The 14,514-nt window shown below is 48.0% G+C and overlaps 1 protein-coding gene across 1 annotated transcript in view; it reads left to right on the top strand.

Annotated features, from left to right (window-relative positions):
- LOC126516704 (frequenin-2-like) overlaps nucleotides 1-13,091 on the top strand; it is a 334,311-nt gene extending 321,220 nt beyond the window's left edge. Inside the window, exons 7-8 of the mRNA XM_050166805.3 lie at nucleotides 11,716-11,793; nucleotides 12,790-13,091. Of these exons, the coding sequence (XP_050022762.1) occupies nucleotides 11,716-11,793; nucleotides 12,790-12,882 (171 nt within the window). The 3' untranslated portion in view covers nucleotides 12,883-13,091. The remainder of the gene's footprint in view (nucleotides 1-11,715; nucleotides 11,794-12,789) is intronic.
- Nucleotides 13,092-14,514: the final 1,423 nt, after the last annotated feature.

Below are 14,514 nucleotides of genomic sequence, written 5' to 3'. Positions count from 1 at the left end.
TGTCTGGATCCGGAGCGGCCCCTGGTGCGGGACCGCGAACGGCCACGCTGCTGGTGCCCTCCGGTGGTCTCTTCCAGCCTCGGAAAGGAGTCGGTTCTGACGCGAAAGTCCTCGTTTCCGCGCCTGACCTTGGAACAACCCCTGGGATTCACCTCGGCAGTCGCTCCGGCTTGCTGCTGCTTTTGCTGCTGTAGCATGTTGGTCTTTCGTTCCCACTGCCTCTTCTTCACCTCGTAAGGAACACGGTAGAGTTCTCTGTATTTTCTGTCACCGAGCGGGTGTCCTTTCCCGCACAGTTGACACTTGGGTTCACATAAATGGTCTTGTGGTGGTTGTTCCATGCCACAGCCACGACACTTCACATTCGCGGGGTCCGGGCAGACGTCCTCGCGGTGTCCGAGCCGCCCGCAGGCGTTACAAACTTCGTACTTCTTGCGGTAGATTACGCAGCGTTGCGCCACGGGCGTAAGTCTCACCCACCGCGGCACCTCTTTGTCTTCGAACAGTATTAAAACTGTCCTCGACGTTCTTCCGAGTCGTCGTACTCCCAGGACCGGGGGATTCCCGTAGATTTGCAGCCTTTTCAAGATCTCTGCGTCCGAGAAGGACAAACGGACTTCATGCCCGACGCCTTTTCCGCAGTCCTCCGGCATAGCGACGTACGTAGTCATTTCAATTTTTTCCCCTTCGAACACGAGGAGCTTCAAGTCGGCGTACTTTCGCTTCCTTTCCGCGCTGATGGTAGCGACGAGAATGGAATGTTGCTTCACATTCATCAGGATGACGTCCTCTCCGGCGGCGTCTGGACTGACGCCAGCCTCCCTAAGTATTACGTCTGCCAAATACGCACTTCCGTATTTCATTAGACGTACGAGACCGCCGTGCGGCCTCATGACTACTTTCTCGGCGCCGTCCGGAAGTCGGGCAAATTGCCTTTCAACCGACTTAGCCGCCATCTTCCTCCCTGCGAGCTTCTCGGCGGCTCGCTGCCGTTCCATATGTCGTGCCTCGTTGTTCACTAGGGGGGCCGCTTTTCCTTTCTTCTTTCTAATGTACCATTGCCCCGGCACGTTCAATTCTTCCGGATCGATCTCCGTACCTTCTACGGTCTCCATCATAGTCTTCAAGCTGCGCCTCCACCGCCGCCGCCGCCGGTGGCTTCCCGTCGCTATGCCGAGCCTTAGGCTTAGCTCACCATGCAGCGCGTCGAACGCTTCAAAGTCTCAATATCGTGGGAAAACGAGGGCCCACCTTGGAAAAATTGATATCCTCGGTGTCCGTTCGTCGAGTGCTGTTGATTCCAGCTAGAAGCCAAGACCGTCGAATCCAACTTGTGCTTGAGCGGCCGTTGTCGACGGAGCCCATCGAACGCACGTCTGCTCGAGCGATCGTAGTCGTCTTCCCTCCCGAGAGCAGCGAATACGGCGGCTGACGTGCTATTGCGCAGCGGTCTGCTCACATTTGTTTTATCGAGCACCTTCCATGTCACTGTCCATCCTTTGACGCTCAAAGACATACTTTACAAGCGAAACTCAATCTGCTAAGCAATAGAGCGCTCTCACAAGCAAAGATCCTTGGACCAGGGCCTACGCGTGCTTGCATGCAGAAGGCCTCAAAAGCCCTGCAGCATTTCTAGGACACTGGATTGTATGAACGCTCGTGACAGTGGAGATTGACCATTACGATTGACATTCGTGACTGTGAATGAGTGACTATTATTTTTTCTGTTCTCTCCTTATCTGTTCTTCCCTTTCCCCCTCCCCAAGTGTAGGGTAGCCAACCGGGCACGTCCTTGATTAACCTCCCTACCTTTCCAGTCTCTCTCTTTCTCTCTCTCTCTGGAAAGAAGGTAAGGCGTGTCGACACGGACACAAGAGAAAGAAAACCAGACAACACAAACGCTAACTGCCAACTGAAGGACGCACTGTGGCGGGAAAGAAAGTGGACACAAAACTTACATGCACATGCTCACGTATGGTAGAGCCACCTAGATAAGTTTTGCCTAATTTCTTTTCCACGACAGTGCGCCCTTCTTTTGATAGTCGGCGTTTGTGTTGTCTGGTTCTGTTCCCTCGTGTCCGCGTCTGCAAGCCGTACCTCCTTTCACGATGAATCCTTACCAACTAGCTCAACTTTCTGTAGTTCTCACCTTTTCCTTATACACGCAGCTGTGCTATTATAAGAAGACGCGAAAAGCTCCCGCAATATCCGGCGCCAACGACAGTGTCCACCATGTGGGCTAGAAGTATATACCTACGATACGCTCCCTTTCTGTTAAAAGGCTATCAGTTAGATGTAAGGCATGCATTTCCGACCAAGAAGTAATCTGTTATCTCTATTCTAAGTTAGCTTCCTTGTCAACTAGGTTATAGTGGTTTGTCGTACACACGCTACGTCTACTTTCGAGAAAGTGTGACGAGATAGAGGTAAAAAAAGTGGGAAAGGAGAGAAATGCAAGGACGTCAGCCAGACGGTATCACGTCCGGTTTGCTATCCTACGCACGGGGAAGGGGGTTATGGTGTCGGGAAAAAAAAAACACTAAGGGTAGTGTTCAACCGGAGGTGCACAGTCGGTCACTGGGGTACTTCGGTAACTGCAGCAATGCAAGTGTCGCATTCTCATCTTGTGGCGCATGGGGCAACTGTCCAAGAAAGACCTTTGTGAGCGAGAATGATCTCTACTCGAGGAGATCGAACGCGGCACGGAGACGAAGGCGCACGTCATCGTAGCGGGCACAGGCGATGATGAGATGTGCGATGGACTGCTCACACTCACAACCGTCGCATTAAGTTGTCCCCCCCCCCCCCCCCCCCCCCCGATCCTAACGTCCAAGTATACGAATAGATCGCAGCAGTGTATGCGACACATGTGCATCGTCGATCGTCCTTTAATGTATCCAATGTAAGACTGCAGACATTGCCTACAGGGATGTGCGTGGCGATCAGTGCACGTTTCGGCGTCGGGGCAGTGAGGAAGAAAAGTTGAGTATAGTTTCGAAGACTTGCAGACTGAAGTGCTCGTAAATGTTTTTTTTGTAAAAGCTATAAAGTAATATTCATGGCATTTAGTGTAAACAACTTACCTGTGCATATTCAAAGTGCTTAGACTGGCGGGAAGACGCTTTCCGGTGGTTATTGGTCGGCGCTGTGTCATTCCCCCGTATACGTGGGAAAATAGGGGAATAGTACATGCGCACGTATGGGGATTTCGCAGTTGATGACATAGCAAACATGAGAAATTGGGGCTGATTTCATTCATATACAAGGTATCGCAACTATCATTTAAGAGCGTGAAAGAAGCCTGCAAATGCACGCAAAATTGCTGTGCGACTGGCCGCTCGAGGCACTTTGCGTGTATTCACGAGCTTCTTTCACGCTCGGAAAAACACTTTTATGCAGCACCTATTCCGCAACAGAAAGCTGTAGCGGGAGTTGTTCGTTTAAATATATTTGAGAAGTTGATTAATTAGGACTAATTATCTAATTAGAAACAATGCAAGAAATAATATAAGTATCTCCAAGTGACGGCAAACAACATTACCTTGGCGCGGTCCAGCTACGTGGCATGCGCATATTTTTTAAATCCTGGTGCATGATAGTTGGAACACCCTGTATATGTTTTCATTCGTTTTCATATGCGTCTGCAGAATTAATATAACCATTTACCAAAGCTTTCCGCGCCCTGGATCGCGCTCACCGGAGCGCATTACAAAAAGCTTGAACTGTGTTCCCGCATCTGTATATATTGCAGATACGAGCGAAAGACTCCGGAAGCCGGGCCGTTACTGGAACTTTTTTTTTTTTTTTTTTTACGAATTCTTGCTTAAGAGGAAACAGGGAGAAGTGTTCCGAATTTTTACTCATATAACGATCGCATGAAACCAACAGACAACGAACGCAAGCACCTATAGCTAAAGAGAAGTTCAGCTTTTTTTTAAACTGCACTGTTTAACAACTGCCCATTTGCGATAACCCTGTTCTTCCTAATAAAGAGAAATGGAAATCAAAGTAGAAGAGAATTCAACTGGCTGCCAGTGGGAGTCAAACCCACAAGAGAGCTAGAGAGAGGTCAAAAGGGAAAGGCAGGGAAGTTAACCATGCTGAGCCCGATAGGCTATCTCCACTGGGGAAAGGGGATCGAAAGATGAGAAAAGAAATATATATATGAACTAGCGATAGAAATAGATTTCTCTTCGCCCTCAGGTGGGCGGCTTCCTCATTCCAGGAATCCATGGGGTCTCGCTGCCACCCTGGCCCGGTCTACCAACTTGCGCTGGTCATCAAGCCCTGGGCAAAACAGCATGGCCTCGCACAGTTTTTTCTTGTGCACACTTTGCACTGGTACACACACGATCAGTGGTTCATCGTTGAGTCAATAACAAACGGTCATCATAGGCTGGTGCATTTAAAGAAACGCAAGAGACTTCTTGTGGCTTTGTACATAGCAGACACACGAGGCCACAGTCCGAAGATCTTGTCTTCCGTTAAAGGCCTTTCATATAGTGCCCTAAAGCTGTCGGAAGGGCGATCCTCTCGTCTTCGTATGTCGGACAGTCACAGAGATGTTTGATCGTTTCTTCTACACCACATGCGCTGCAATTGCCACTATCCGCCATTCCACCTAGGAATGAGTAGGCGTTCGTGAAAGAAACTCCTAGTCGGAAGCAGCAAAATAGCGCTTCTTCCGGTCGAGGAAAACAGGGTAAAAGTTGTAACCTTATATGGGTGTCCATGGCATATAGTTGCCGGTCGGTGAACTCTGCTATATTCAGTTTTCTTAGTGATAATATGAGCGTGACAGTTGAGGTGCCGCCCAGCATCTATTCTCGCCAATGGGATCGAGATGCCTTCACGTTCTCCATATGCCTCCATATCCCTAGCTTGTCAGCACTTTCATTTCGAATGATCTTGCAGTACTCAGGTAGCCACTGAAATATTTTGTCGTGGCCTCTGTCCACCGCTTGATGGTAGTGTAATCGTATTCCTGCCACCAGTTGTTCGTGTAGGCCGCGGCGCAGAGCTGATAAGAGAGATTGCAGGGCTTCCTTTGAATCGCAAAATATAGACAAGTTATTTGGTGACTGTTGACGCGCGTAAAGCCCTGCGCTACGGAGGGTGATGAGTTTAGACCCTGTCAAGGTTGTGACATGGCTGATCATCAACTGCTTGTAGGTTGACGTCGACGGAATAACCATCGCACCAGTAGAGCTGGTTAGTCTAAGAAGCATCTGTGCAAATATGAATTCGATTGGAGTAGAAACCATGTAGTATATTTAGACCGGCAAGGCGCAGGGCACAAATCGGAGAGTCGGGCTGCTCTCCAACTTATGGAATGAAGAGGCGCACTTCTGCTTGCCGGAGGCAGCCCAAAGGACACGGTGATCTTGTTCCAGGCGTGAAATAGAATGGAGGAGAAGAACGGTATAGGAGGCTGCAATGGCTCGAAAGTGTGGCTTCAGCTTTACTTTCCGAAAGAGAAGCAAAGCGTTGAGACTGGAGTCGGGAAATGTGTCGAATATGAGTCCTAAGCGTATCTGTGGCGTAAATCATCTCCCAACTCACGGCCTTCGCATGACACGTATGATGTTCTACCAGTTCAGCATTACGGCTGTACCTGCATTCGCTTTTCTTCAATTTCGCCGTAGTGGAAATGTATGCGCAACAAAGCCATGGTAATATTAGACAGTGCCGCCCCCGGCCAAGTCCCCCCTGGAAGTGAAATATTTGTTAAAGTACAGGTGTCACGTAGTGCGTGTGGAAAACGATATGATCAATAAAAGAAAAAAGGGGCATCCACCCAATCGTAGCAATTGCTACAAAAGAAACCCCTACGGGTTCCCCGAAAGAAAAAGCCTCACTGTTGAAGAAAAATTCGTCCTGGTCCGGGACTCGAACCCGGAACCACTGCCTTTACGATGGTTGAGAGGAAGAAGTTGAGCCGTGCCCTAACGTCTTGCCACGCAGAAAAAGATACTCAGGGCCGCTCATAGAAAAATTTCATTTACCACTTAAACGAAAAGTTTTATGTAGCGTTTGAAAGAGTGATAATTGGTGGGAGGACGATGACGATAACAACGCATTGGCAACCACGACAACACGATGACTGCACATAAAAAAAAAAAAAAAAAACATTGCGATAGCTCACAGGTGAGATGAGTGTATATTGATTTTAGCTCATTAAATTGTCTTTTCTGTTACTCCTTTCCAAGGAAACGTGATGGTATACGCCATTAATGCCGCGAAAGCTGGAAGAAGTAACTCGTAAGCGACATCGCTGAGAAACGCGCGTCATGATTCACCTCTACCGGCCGAAACTATTATTTTCTTTTTCACTTAGCTAACGGCTGGGCTAATGCCACAGGCGCTGATCGCCTCATGCTGATGTTAACGTCTGCAATTACTTACGACTGTGGCAAACACTTCACGTGTTCTGTAAAGGCCTACTCGATCACTACTTAAGCGTACACGTGTAAACAACCTCTCCGAATCTCCTGTTATGTTGTATACCTAGATGCCATTAATAGCATGTCGCGTAATGGAAATATGGCTGCTTGGTGCCCAAATGCAACTACGCTGCGTCTAAGATGTATATGCATTGGGAAGCACAGAGCGCCAATAAGTGAATATTTTCGAACGATTAAAAGCATTAGCGAGTGTCGTAATTCCGCGAAAATATCAGGTTTGATTACAAAGCGGAAACTACGGTAAAGTGTAATAGGTGCTTAAAACCAAAGGCATATTTCTTCCAGTGAGATATATATATATAAAACTTTCCTGGCACGTAGTTATAGTGGCAAACAGGAGAATTAAAAGCTTTTGAATTCGTATCTCGAAAGGGGAGGAATACCGTAACCTATCAGGTCATGTAATGTGATAGGTTTACGTTCAGCCTGAAATGCATCAGAAGCGTTATCTCTGCAAAAGTATAGCAACCTAGACAGTTTGTGGAAAAGAGCTGTGCTGTCTCTCGCGATGTCTTTTATTACATACTATTGCGCTGAAAAGAAAAAGAATGAAATATTCAAATAGATGGCGTGTTACGGAGGGCCAACGCGCGATATTTTTTTTGGGACGCTGCGTCGACCGAGGAACGCCGTGCCTGCGTTACATTTTTTCCTGTATCGCTTCTTCGTAACTACTCGCCAAGCGGAATTCCATCATCGTGGCTGAATGTCTTTTACTGCGTTGCATATTGAGTTACCAACTTGTTGAGCCTTACTGGGTCAGGGTAATACAGCTGGTATAGAACATCGCTTGTCACAGTGCGCTCACTCTGAGCACGGTAAGCTTTATAAAAGTGCATGTTCATTGATTCCATATCTTACGGTGGAAGGAAAGCGCTCTTTAACCGGTATATTATTAACAGCTGTGCAGGTTTGGTTGTTTTGTCTATCTTTGTTAGGTCTAGAGGTAACGTAGATGGTACTAAAGTTTATGCGGACGGCGTACACTTCCGCGTTGGGAGTGAGGCTATGTGCATGCATGCTTCGCCATCACACCTGGAGCCGCTGTTATACCAATGGTTTCCTCCCTTTAAATTTGACTCCGATTGATGCCGCCTTTGGGCCACGTGAAAAAAATGCTCGAGATGCGCAAGCTCTGTCTGATATTATCATTATTTAGGATAAAGAGCGCCAGTTGCCTGTAAAATGTGGAAACGTGTACGTTTACAATGTTACCGGTTTTGAGTGCACGCGCAGGAAGCGCCGGTATACATGCGATGCAGGCAAGATGCTCTCTGACTCATTGCGATGGCATTTGGTCCCCCAGCGATCACACAGCGGCGCAAGAAGGTCCGGCAACCACGCGGTCAGAGTATAGCATGTCGATCGCTGAGTGCGGTCCATAATAATGAATTCGGCCAAATGAACACTTATTCGGTGAAACGGAACACACGATTAAGGCATAATTAAGTGCTTGAATTTACTTGCACGCGTTGCGTAGTAATGAAATCGCAAGCTACGTACATACTATGCGAAATGTAGACAACAAACAGCAAAGTAGAAGAGCATAATTCGTAAGTGCTGAAAAAAAATTGCTCTAGTCACTGAAGTACACCATCTGTATTGAATGTGCCCCGAGGCAACGAGTTGCGGTGAGATATTGTTTGCGGGGAAAGAAGGAGGGTTTGAAAGAATTGGTACGTGCAAAAACGGGCGTTAACCTGCAGGGATGATGCTGTCTTGCAGGCCGCGTTGGCGATGGCAGCGAGTGGTGGATAGGATTATATTTCAAAACACCACTGAGCGAGTCATGCAGAAGTTCCATTCTAGCTAGTTTCCTACGAAATTATATAGACGGTAAGTTATTCGATTTAATTAGTTGGTTTGGAGAATCAGAACGGGAATACCAATTATCTGTAAATCTAACTGCGAGTCTCTGCACTAAAACAAATATCGAAATCGGTTTTAGTAAATGGGTCCCTCTCAGTACAAGCATATTCCAACTGAGAGCGCATGAGTGTATTATACGCAAGCAGCTTAACGGACGACGGACAATGTTTGAGCTTGTGGCGAATTAATCCTAACTTGGGACGTGCAGGAGCGCATATCGAATCAATGCAAGATGACCAACTGAGACGGCTAGTGAAAGTAACGCCGAGGGAATTAGAACTTTCTGTCTGGATGAGATAAACAATGCTAATTGAACAAACGTACTTGAGGCGCTGTGTGTGCGTGTGCGTGCGCGTGCGCGTGCGCGTGCGCGTGCGCGTGCGCGTGCGCGTGCGCGTGCGCGTGTGCGTGCGCGTGCGCGTGCGCGTGTGCGTGTGCGTGTGCGTGTGCGTGTGCGTGTGCGTGCGCGTGCGCGTGCGCGTGCGCGTGCGCGTGCGCGTGCGCGTGCGCGTGCGCGTGCGCGTGCGCGTGTGCGTGTGCGTGTGCGTGTGCGTGTGCGTGTGCGTGTGCGTGTGCGTGTGCGTGCGCGTGTGCGTGCGCGTGTGTGCGTGCGCGCGCGCGTGTGGGTGTGGGTGTGGGTGTGGGTGTGGGTGTGGGTGCGCGTGCGCGTGCGCGCGTGTGGGTGCGCGTGTGCGCGTGCGCGCGCGTGTGGGTGCGCGTGTGCGCGTGCGCGCGCGTGTGGGTGCGCGTGTGCGCGTGCGCGCGCGTGTGGGTGCGCGTGTGCGCGTGCGCGCGCGTGTGGGTGCGCGTGTGCGCGTGCGCGCGCGTGTGGGTGCGCGTGTGCGCGTGCGCGCGCGTGTGGGTGCGCGTGTGCGCGTGCGCGCGCGTGTGGGTGCGCGTGTGCGCGTGCGCGCGCGTGTGGGTGCGCGTGTGCGCGTGTGCGTGTGGGTGCGCGTGTGCGTGTGGGTGCGCGTGTGCGCGTGCGCGTGTGCGTGTGGGTGCGCGTGTGCGCGTGCGCGTGTGCGTGTGGGTGCGCGTGTGGGTGCGCGTGTGGGTGCGCGTGTGGGTGCGCGTGTGGGTGCGCGTGTGGGTGCGCGTGTGGGTGCGCGTGTGGGTGCGCGTGTGGGTGCGCGTGTGGGTGCGCGTGTGGGTGCGCGTGTGCGTGCGCGTGCGTGCGCGTGCGCGTGCGCGTGCGTGCGCGTGCGCGTGCGCGTGCGTGCGCGTGTGCGTGCGTGCGCGTGTGCGTGCGTGCGCGTGTGCGTGCGTGCGCGTGTGCGTGCGTGCGCGTGTGCGTGCGTGCGCGCGTGCGTGCGTGCGCGCGTGCGCGCGTGCGCGTGTGCGCGCGTGCGCGTGTGCGCGCGTGTGCGTGTGCGCGCGTGTGCGCGTGCGCGCGTGTGCGCGTGTGTGTGTGACCCGCATGAAGAGTCTTTTTTTAACTTCATAAACAAGTTGATCATTTCTGCAAGTAACCGCTTTGAACAATAGGCAATCGTCTGCAGACAAGCGAATATTGACGCTCTCGTGCACACATTCAGTCAAATCATTATTATAAATTAAAAACAAAAGTGCCCCAATCACACTCCCTTGCGAGACACCAGAATTCAGACACAGGACAATAATATTGGCCTTCATTATCAACAAACTGCCCGCATTTCGAGGTATGAGCGGATCTATTTAATTAAAGCACCTGTAAGTCCAATATTCTTCAGCTTAGTGATTCGACAAGGATGAGAAACTACGTGAAATGCTTTTTTTGAAATACAGAAAAGTGTCGTCAACTTGACCACTCTTGTCCTTGACAGACGCGAAGGCATTGAACCGTAGAAATAGGCCGAGTTGTTGTAAAGTCTTTTTGAAAGCGAAGTTCAACGGGTGAAAGCGCGTCGCACTATTGAAGGTAATCTCTGGTGTGATTTGAAATGATATCCTCTAAAAGTTGATATGACCAGCAGGTTAGGGAAATTGGTATGTAGTTTGTTGGGTGGGTATGATCACCTTTATAATTATAAAAAAAACGGTTCGACTCGGGCTCACTGCCAGTTCGAAGAAACAATGGCACGAGAAATTGACTAAGGAAAAATGATAAGAAACCAGGCAAGGAATTTCGCTTAACGGCGAAGGAAAGCGTTAGGTGTATGTTATCTGGTCCACACGACGCTTTTGACTTAAGCTCTAGTAGCATGTGAAAAGGACCTTCATAAGTCATCATTTCCGGATTTACGTCAGCCGTGCTTTTTGTGTGCGGCAACTGTTGTGCAGCAGGAGTTGAAAATAGACAATGCAAGCACAAATTAAATGCGGTAGCTGTTTCGTTTATGTCCCTAAGCAACTTCTGGTCGAATTTGATGTGGTCGATCATCTTACGTTCATTTTATTAAAGATAGCTCCAGAACTTTCCAAAATCGTTTTTTTATAAACTGTGGAAAAGTATGAGAGTAATAACTTTGTCTACTGATTTGAATGTTATGTACAAATGTTTGCTTCAATTTCAAGCACATTAAAGAATTAGTCATAGTGTTCTGTAATGTTTCATTTCGCGTACCTGATACATTGTCTCGAGTGACCCATGTGTTTTTGCCAGCTGTAAGCTTATTCTTATTTGTAATGACATTAGTCATGGCGTAATGACAAATATATTTAAATTGATTCCACGGGTAAAAAACAGTGTTGCCGGTAAATTTGCCATGAGCAAGTTCAAGGAAATCAAGAATGCATTCATCATTAGCCCTAGATAAATATATTTTTTCATTCTTTTCTCGCGAACTGTAGCACCTGAATCACCAAGGAGACATTAAAAGAACAAGTTTATCATATGACAAACCATTTTCTACTGTAACGGCCACGTCACAGAGTTATTTACTGTAGAAAACAAGATCAAGAATTGACGATCATGCTCCCTGTAGCCACATATGGGTTTGAACTGCCTGTGCGAGAATGGAAGCCAGCGTTGTGTCAAAGATAATGGAGCCTTAAGACGATGGTTACGAAATGCAGCGTATCTCTTGAATAATCTTCACTTTTCTTTCTTCTTTTGTTGATGCAGGACGTCGCATTACTTTTCAGGCTGCTTTAGTAGCTCGTTACGCCAGTGTGATTTCTTTTCATTTTTTTTCTGAATGACTATATTCTACTTACGCATTTGCATGTCTTCTAACCATCATCGTTATGTTGCTTAGTTCAACTCATGTTCACGAACAAAAGTTAACAAAGCTGTTATGTCGTTACTGTTCAACAGTCCCTTCATCCCAACCTTGCTTTTAAGTGCAACTGGAGCTCCTCTACATTTTTGTCGTTTCAGCAAGATCTCTGTGATGCTTCATGTTCAATTTCGCGTTATTTCTTTCTTTAACTTTTTTTTTTGTGATGTCTCCTTTCTGCGCAGGGAAACCAGACGAAAGAAGCCGAACAAGAGGAATCCCCCCAGGAAAGAGTTGACAAGATATTCGACCAACTAGACAAAGTGAGCATCTTTTTGTTCTTGCCAGCATAAGGCGGTTCTTACGAGCTCATAAAGCCCATGCTTCTTTATGACAGCTTATGAATGGTGACTCTTTTACTGAACAGCATTAACTTCATACGAACGGAAGGCTGGTATCTTGCGGCCGCTGTAGAGATGACGGCAACCAAATTCCTAGCAATAGCTTTGACTGACAAAGCTGTACCTCAAAACGCTCATAAGATGATTACAGTAGCACCGCTAATCACTTTCATAATGTAGAGTGACCAGTTTTTTTAACCATCGAGTCCCCCAGTGTCGACTCAAGAAGCGCTGTGTAAAGAAATATCGAACGACATTGATGGTGCGATGACATTCCCTATAGTAAGACGTCTCATCAGCTGACATGACCTTGTTTAACACCAATGGGTCTTACGGGGTCATATTTATGGTGTTTTCCGGCGGGCGAACAGGAATATTTCAAAGCACTTTGAAAAGCTTCTTCATGAGGCCTCGTGTGGGCCTCGGTAGTTCCGCCAAAACCGGCAGGGGCTTGGCGAGAGCTGTCTTGTAACAGTTGTAAGCTCTCCTAATCGCGCAGAGGAGATCAATCACGAATAATTTATATAATGTATACGCTTGTAGTTCACAGAACATTTTGCATTGCTGGAGGAACTGAGGCATAGAACGATTCGAATCAGTTTCCTTTTTTAAAATACTGCCTCTTAACTTGAATGACGGAATAGCTGCACGAAAGATGAATTACAGGCAAAGGTGGAAGCTGTAGTCCATACAGCTATTGCGCGGCAAAATTCTTTGTCGTATCCTCTTATGCGTATTTAGTCGTGTATCTTGCCAAAAAAAGAAAATAATGAAGTCTTGAGCGAAACAGCGCGCGAGTCCTTTCTTTTTTGCTCCTGGTATTGTTGCTCATTTCTGCCTCCCACTAACGTCATTTTCCTTGCGCATTGTTATCTATACATTTTTTCTGTCTCGTCTCCCCCAAACCTCCTTGCACAGAACCACGACAACCGGCTGACGCTGGAGGAGTTTCGCGAGGGCTCCAAGCAGGATCCGAAGATTGTGCAAGCGCTATCTCTTTACGCTCCTTGACACAACCTCACAGCCAGTCAGTCCATGCTGGTCCAGCCTCCCACGTTCGAGCTCAACTACTCCCACATCCCGCCCATCTACTGAACACCTTTCATTTATGAAGTCCGTGCTCTCGCTCTCGCTCTCTTTTTAAGCTTCTGTCGTGTTCTGTGTCTCCTTCTCGATTCTGCACTTGTATTCTCTCTCTCTCTCTCTCTCTCTCTCTCTCTCTCTCTCTCTCTCTATATATATATATATATATATATATATATATATATATATATATATATATATATATATATATATATATATAATATGTTTTGCATGCGTTAAAACTTTCAAAAGTAAGTGATACAGCGTGCTGGAAGGACATATAGTGTTAGTTGGTTTCGCTGCTGCGCCAGCAGGGTCTTTGAGTTCTGCAGCAGAAAACTTAAACACGGTGCTAGTCACCATTAAGTCTGTCTGTGTTTTCTAATCTGTTTTTTTTTTTTTACCTTTCAACACAAATATCATCGAACTCGCAAGGCGAGGAGGATATGGCTGTCACGGTCAGCACTCGGAATAACTATTTATTCTGCCTTATTTCTCATATTCAGTGTGTGACAACTTGCGTATAAAAATAGGCACAAAATGAGATAGAGCTGAGCCGTGGCGTGCGCAACGATCCTAATTGCATGCCGGTTTTGCTGCACGAGTGTCTTTCAAGTATTCTGAGGAGTGCGAGTAAGTAATACCAGTGTTCGTGCTACGTTTTCGTGATTCGTCTTTCATCAATTGCGATAGCTAAACCTAATTCACCCGATCTTGTACTGGTAGGCACTGTCTCAGTACGCTGATGCGTTCTTGTAGAATCGATGATTCATGAAGACTTGTGTGGCCTATGAGTAGCGATTGAGATCATCAAAAGCAAACAAGTAAACAAGAAAGGCCCTTTAATTTCTGGTCTACCTGAGTTGTCATCTCTTGTTTCCATAAAAAAAAAAGCGGGAAACAATATGGATGCTGGCCGTCTGATCCTTCCGGCACGCTGTATCCAGAAACTCTTCTTGCGCGCATTTTGACGTTCAGTTTTTCTGCCCCGTGACACCATTGAATCTGCTTTCGATGGCTTCCACCACGTAGTTTGCTGTGTAGAGAGTCACTCACCAATTCTCATACGCCTCGCAAACGGGCGCTCTCTTTCAGGGTAAATGCATTATGGAGCGGTTCACCTTGTCAAGCTGAAGCTATGTTTTTGAAACCATAGGCTATACCTTGCGGCGCACTGAGACACTGCAGGTGTCCTGCGGTTTTTAAGCGAAAAAAACTAGGGGGAATCTATGCATTTTTTTCATGATTCTCGGAGCAGCTTCACTTCCTCTCTCTCGCTCTACAAGACGTGCCAACCAGCTCCGTAGACGATTTTGCTAATCCATCGTTACCATGACTGTCACTCCGGTAGCGCCTGTGTCCCTCCGGAAATCACACGTGGCACGCACCTAAGGTGCGACCGCTCCCGTTTTTTCCACACCACTGTATTTAACTCGCAGGCGTCGACTCGCGGCACGCTGCTCCCATTCCATAGCTGACAATCATTCGACGCCAAAAAAAAAAAAAAACTCTCAGGCCCCCTGAGACGATCCCCGTAACAACTACCGACGGTAACATTTG

This window comes from Dermacentor andersoni, chromosome 1 (assembly GCF_023375885.2).
Source record: "Dermacentor andersoni chromosome 1, qqDerAnde1_hic_scaffold, whole genome shotgun sequence".
NCBI lineage: Eukaryota > Metazoa > Arthropoda > Arachnida > Ixodida > Ixodidae > Dermacentor > Dermacentor andersoni.
This window is presented reverse-complemented; position numbering and strand designations above follow the sequence as displayed.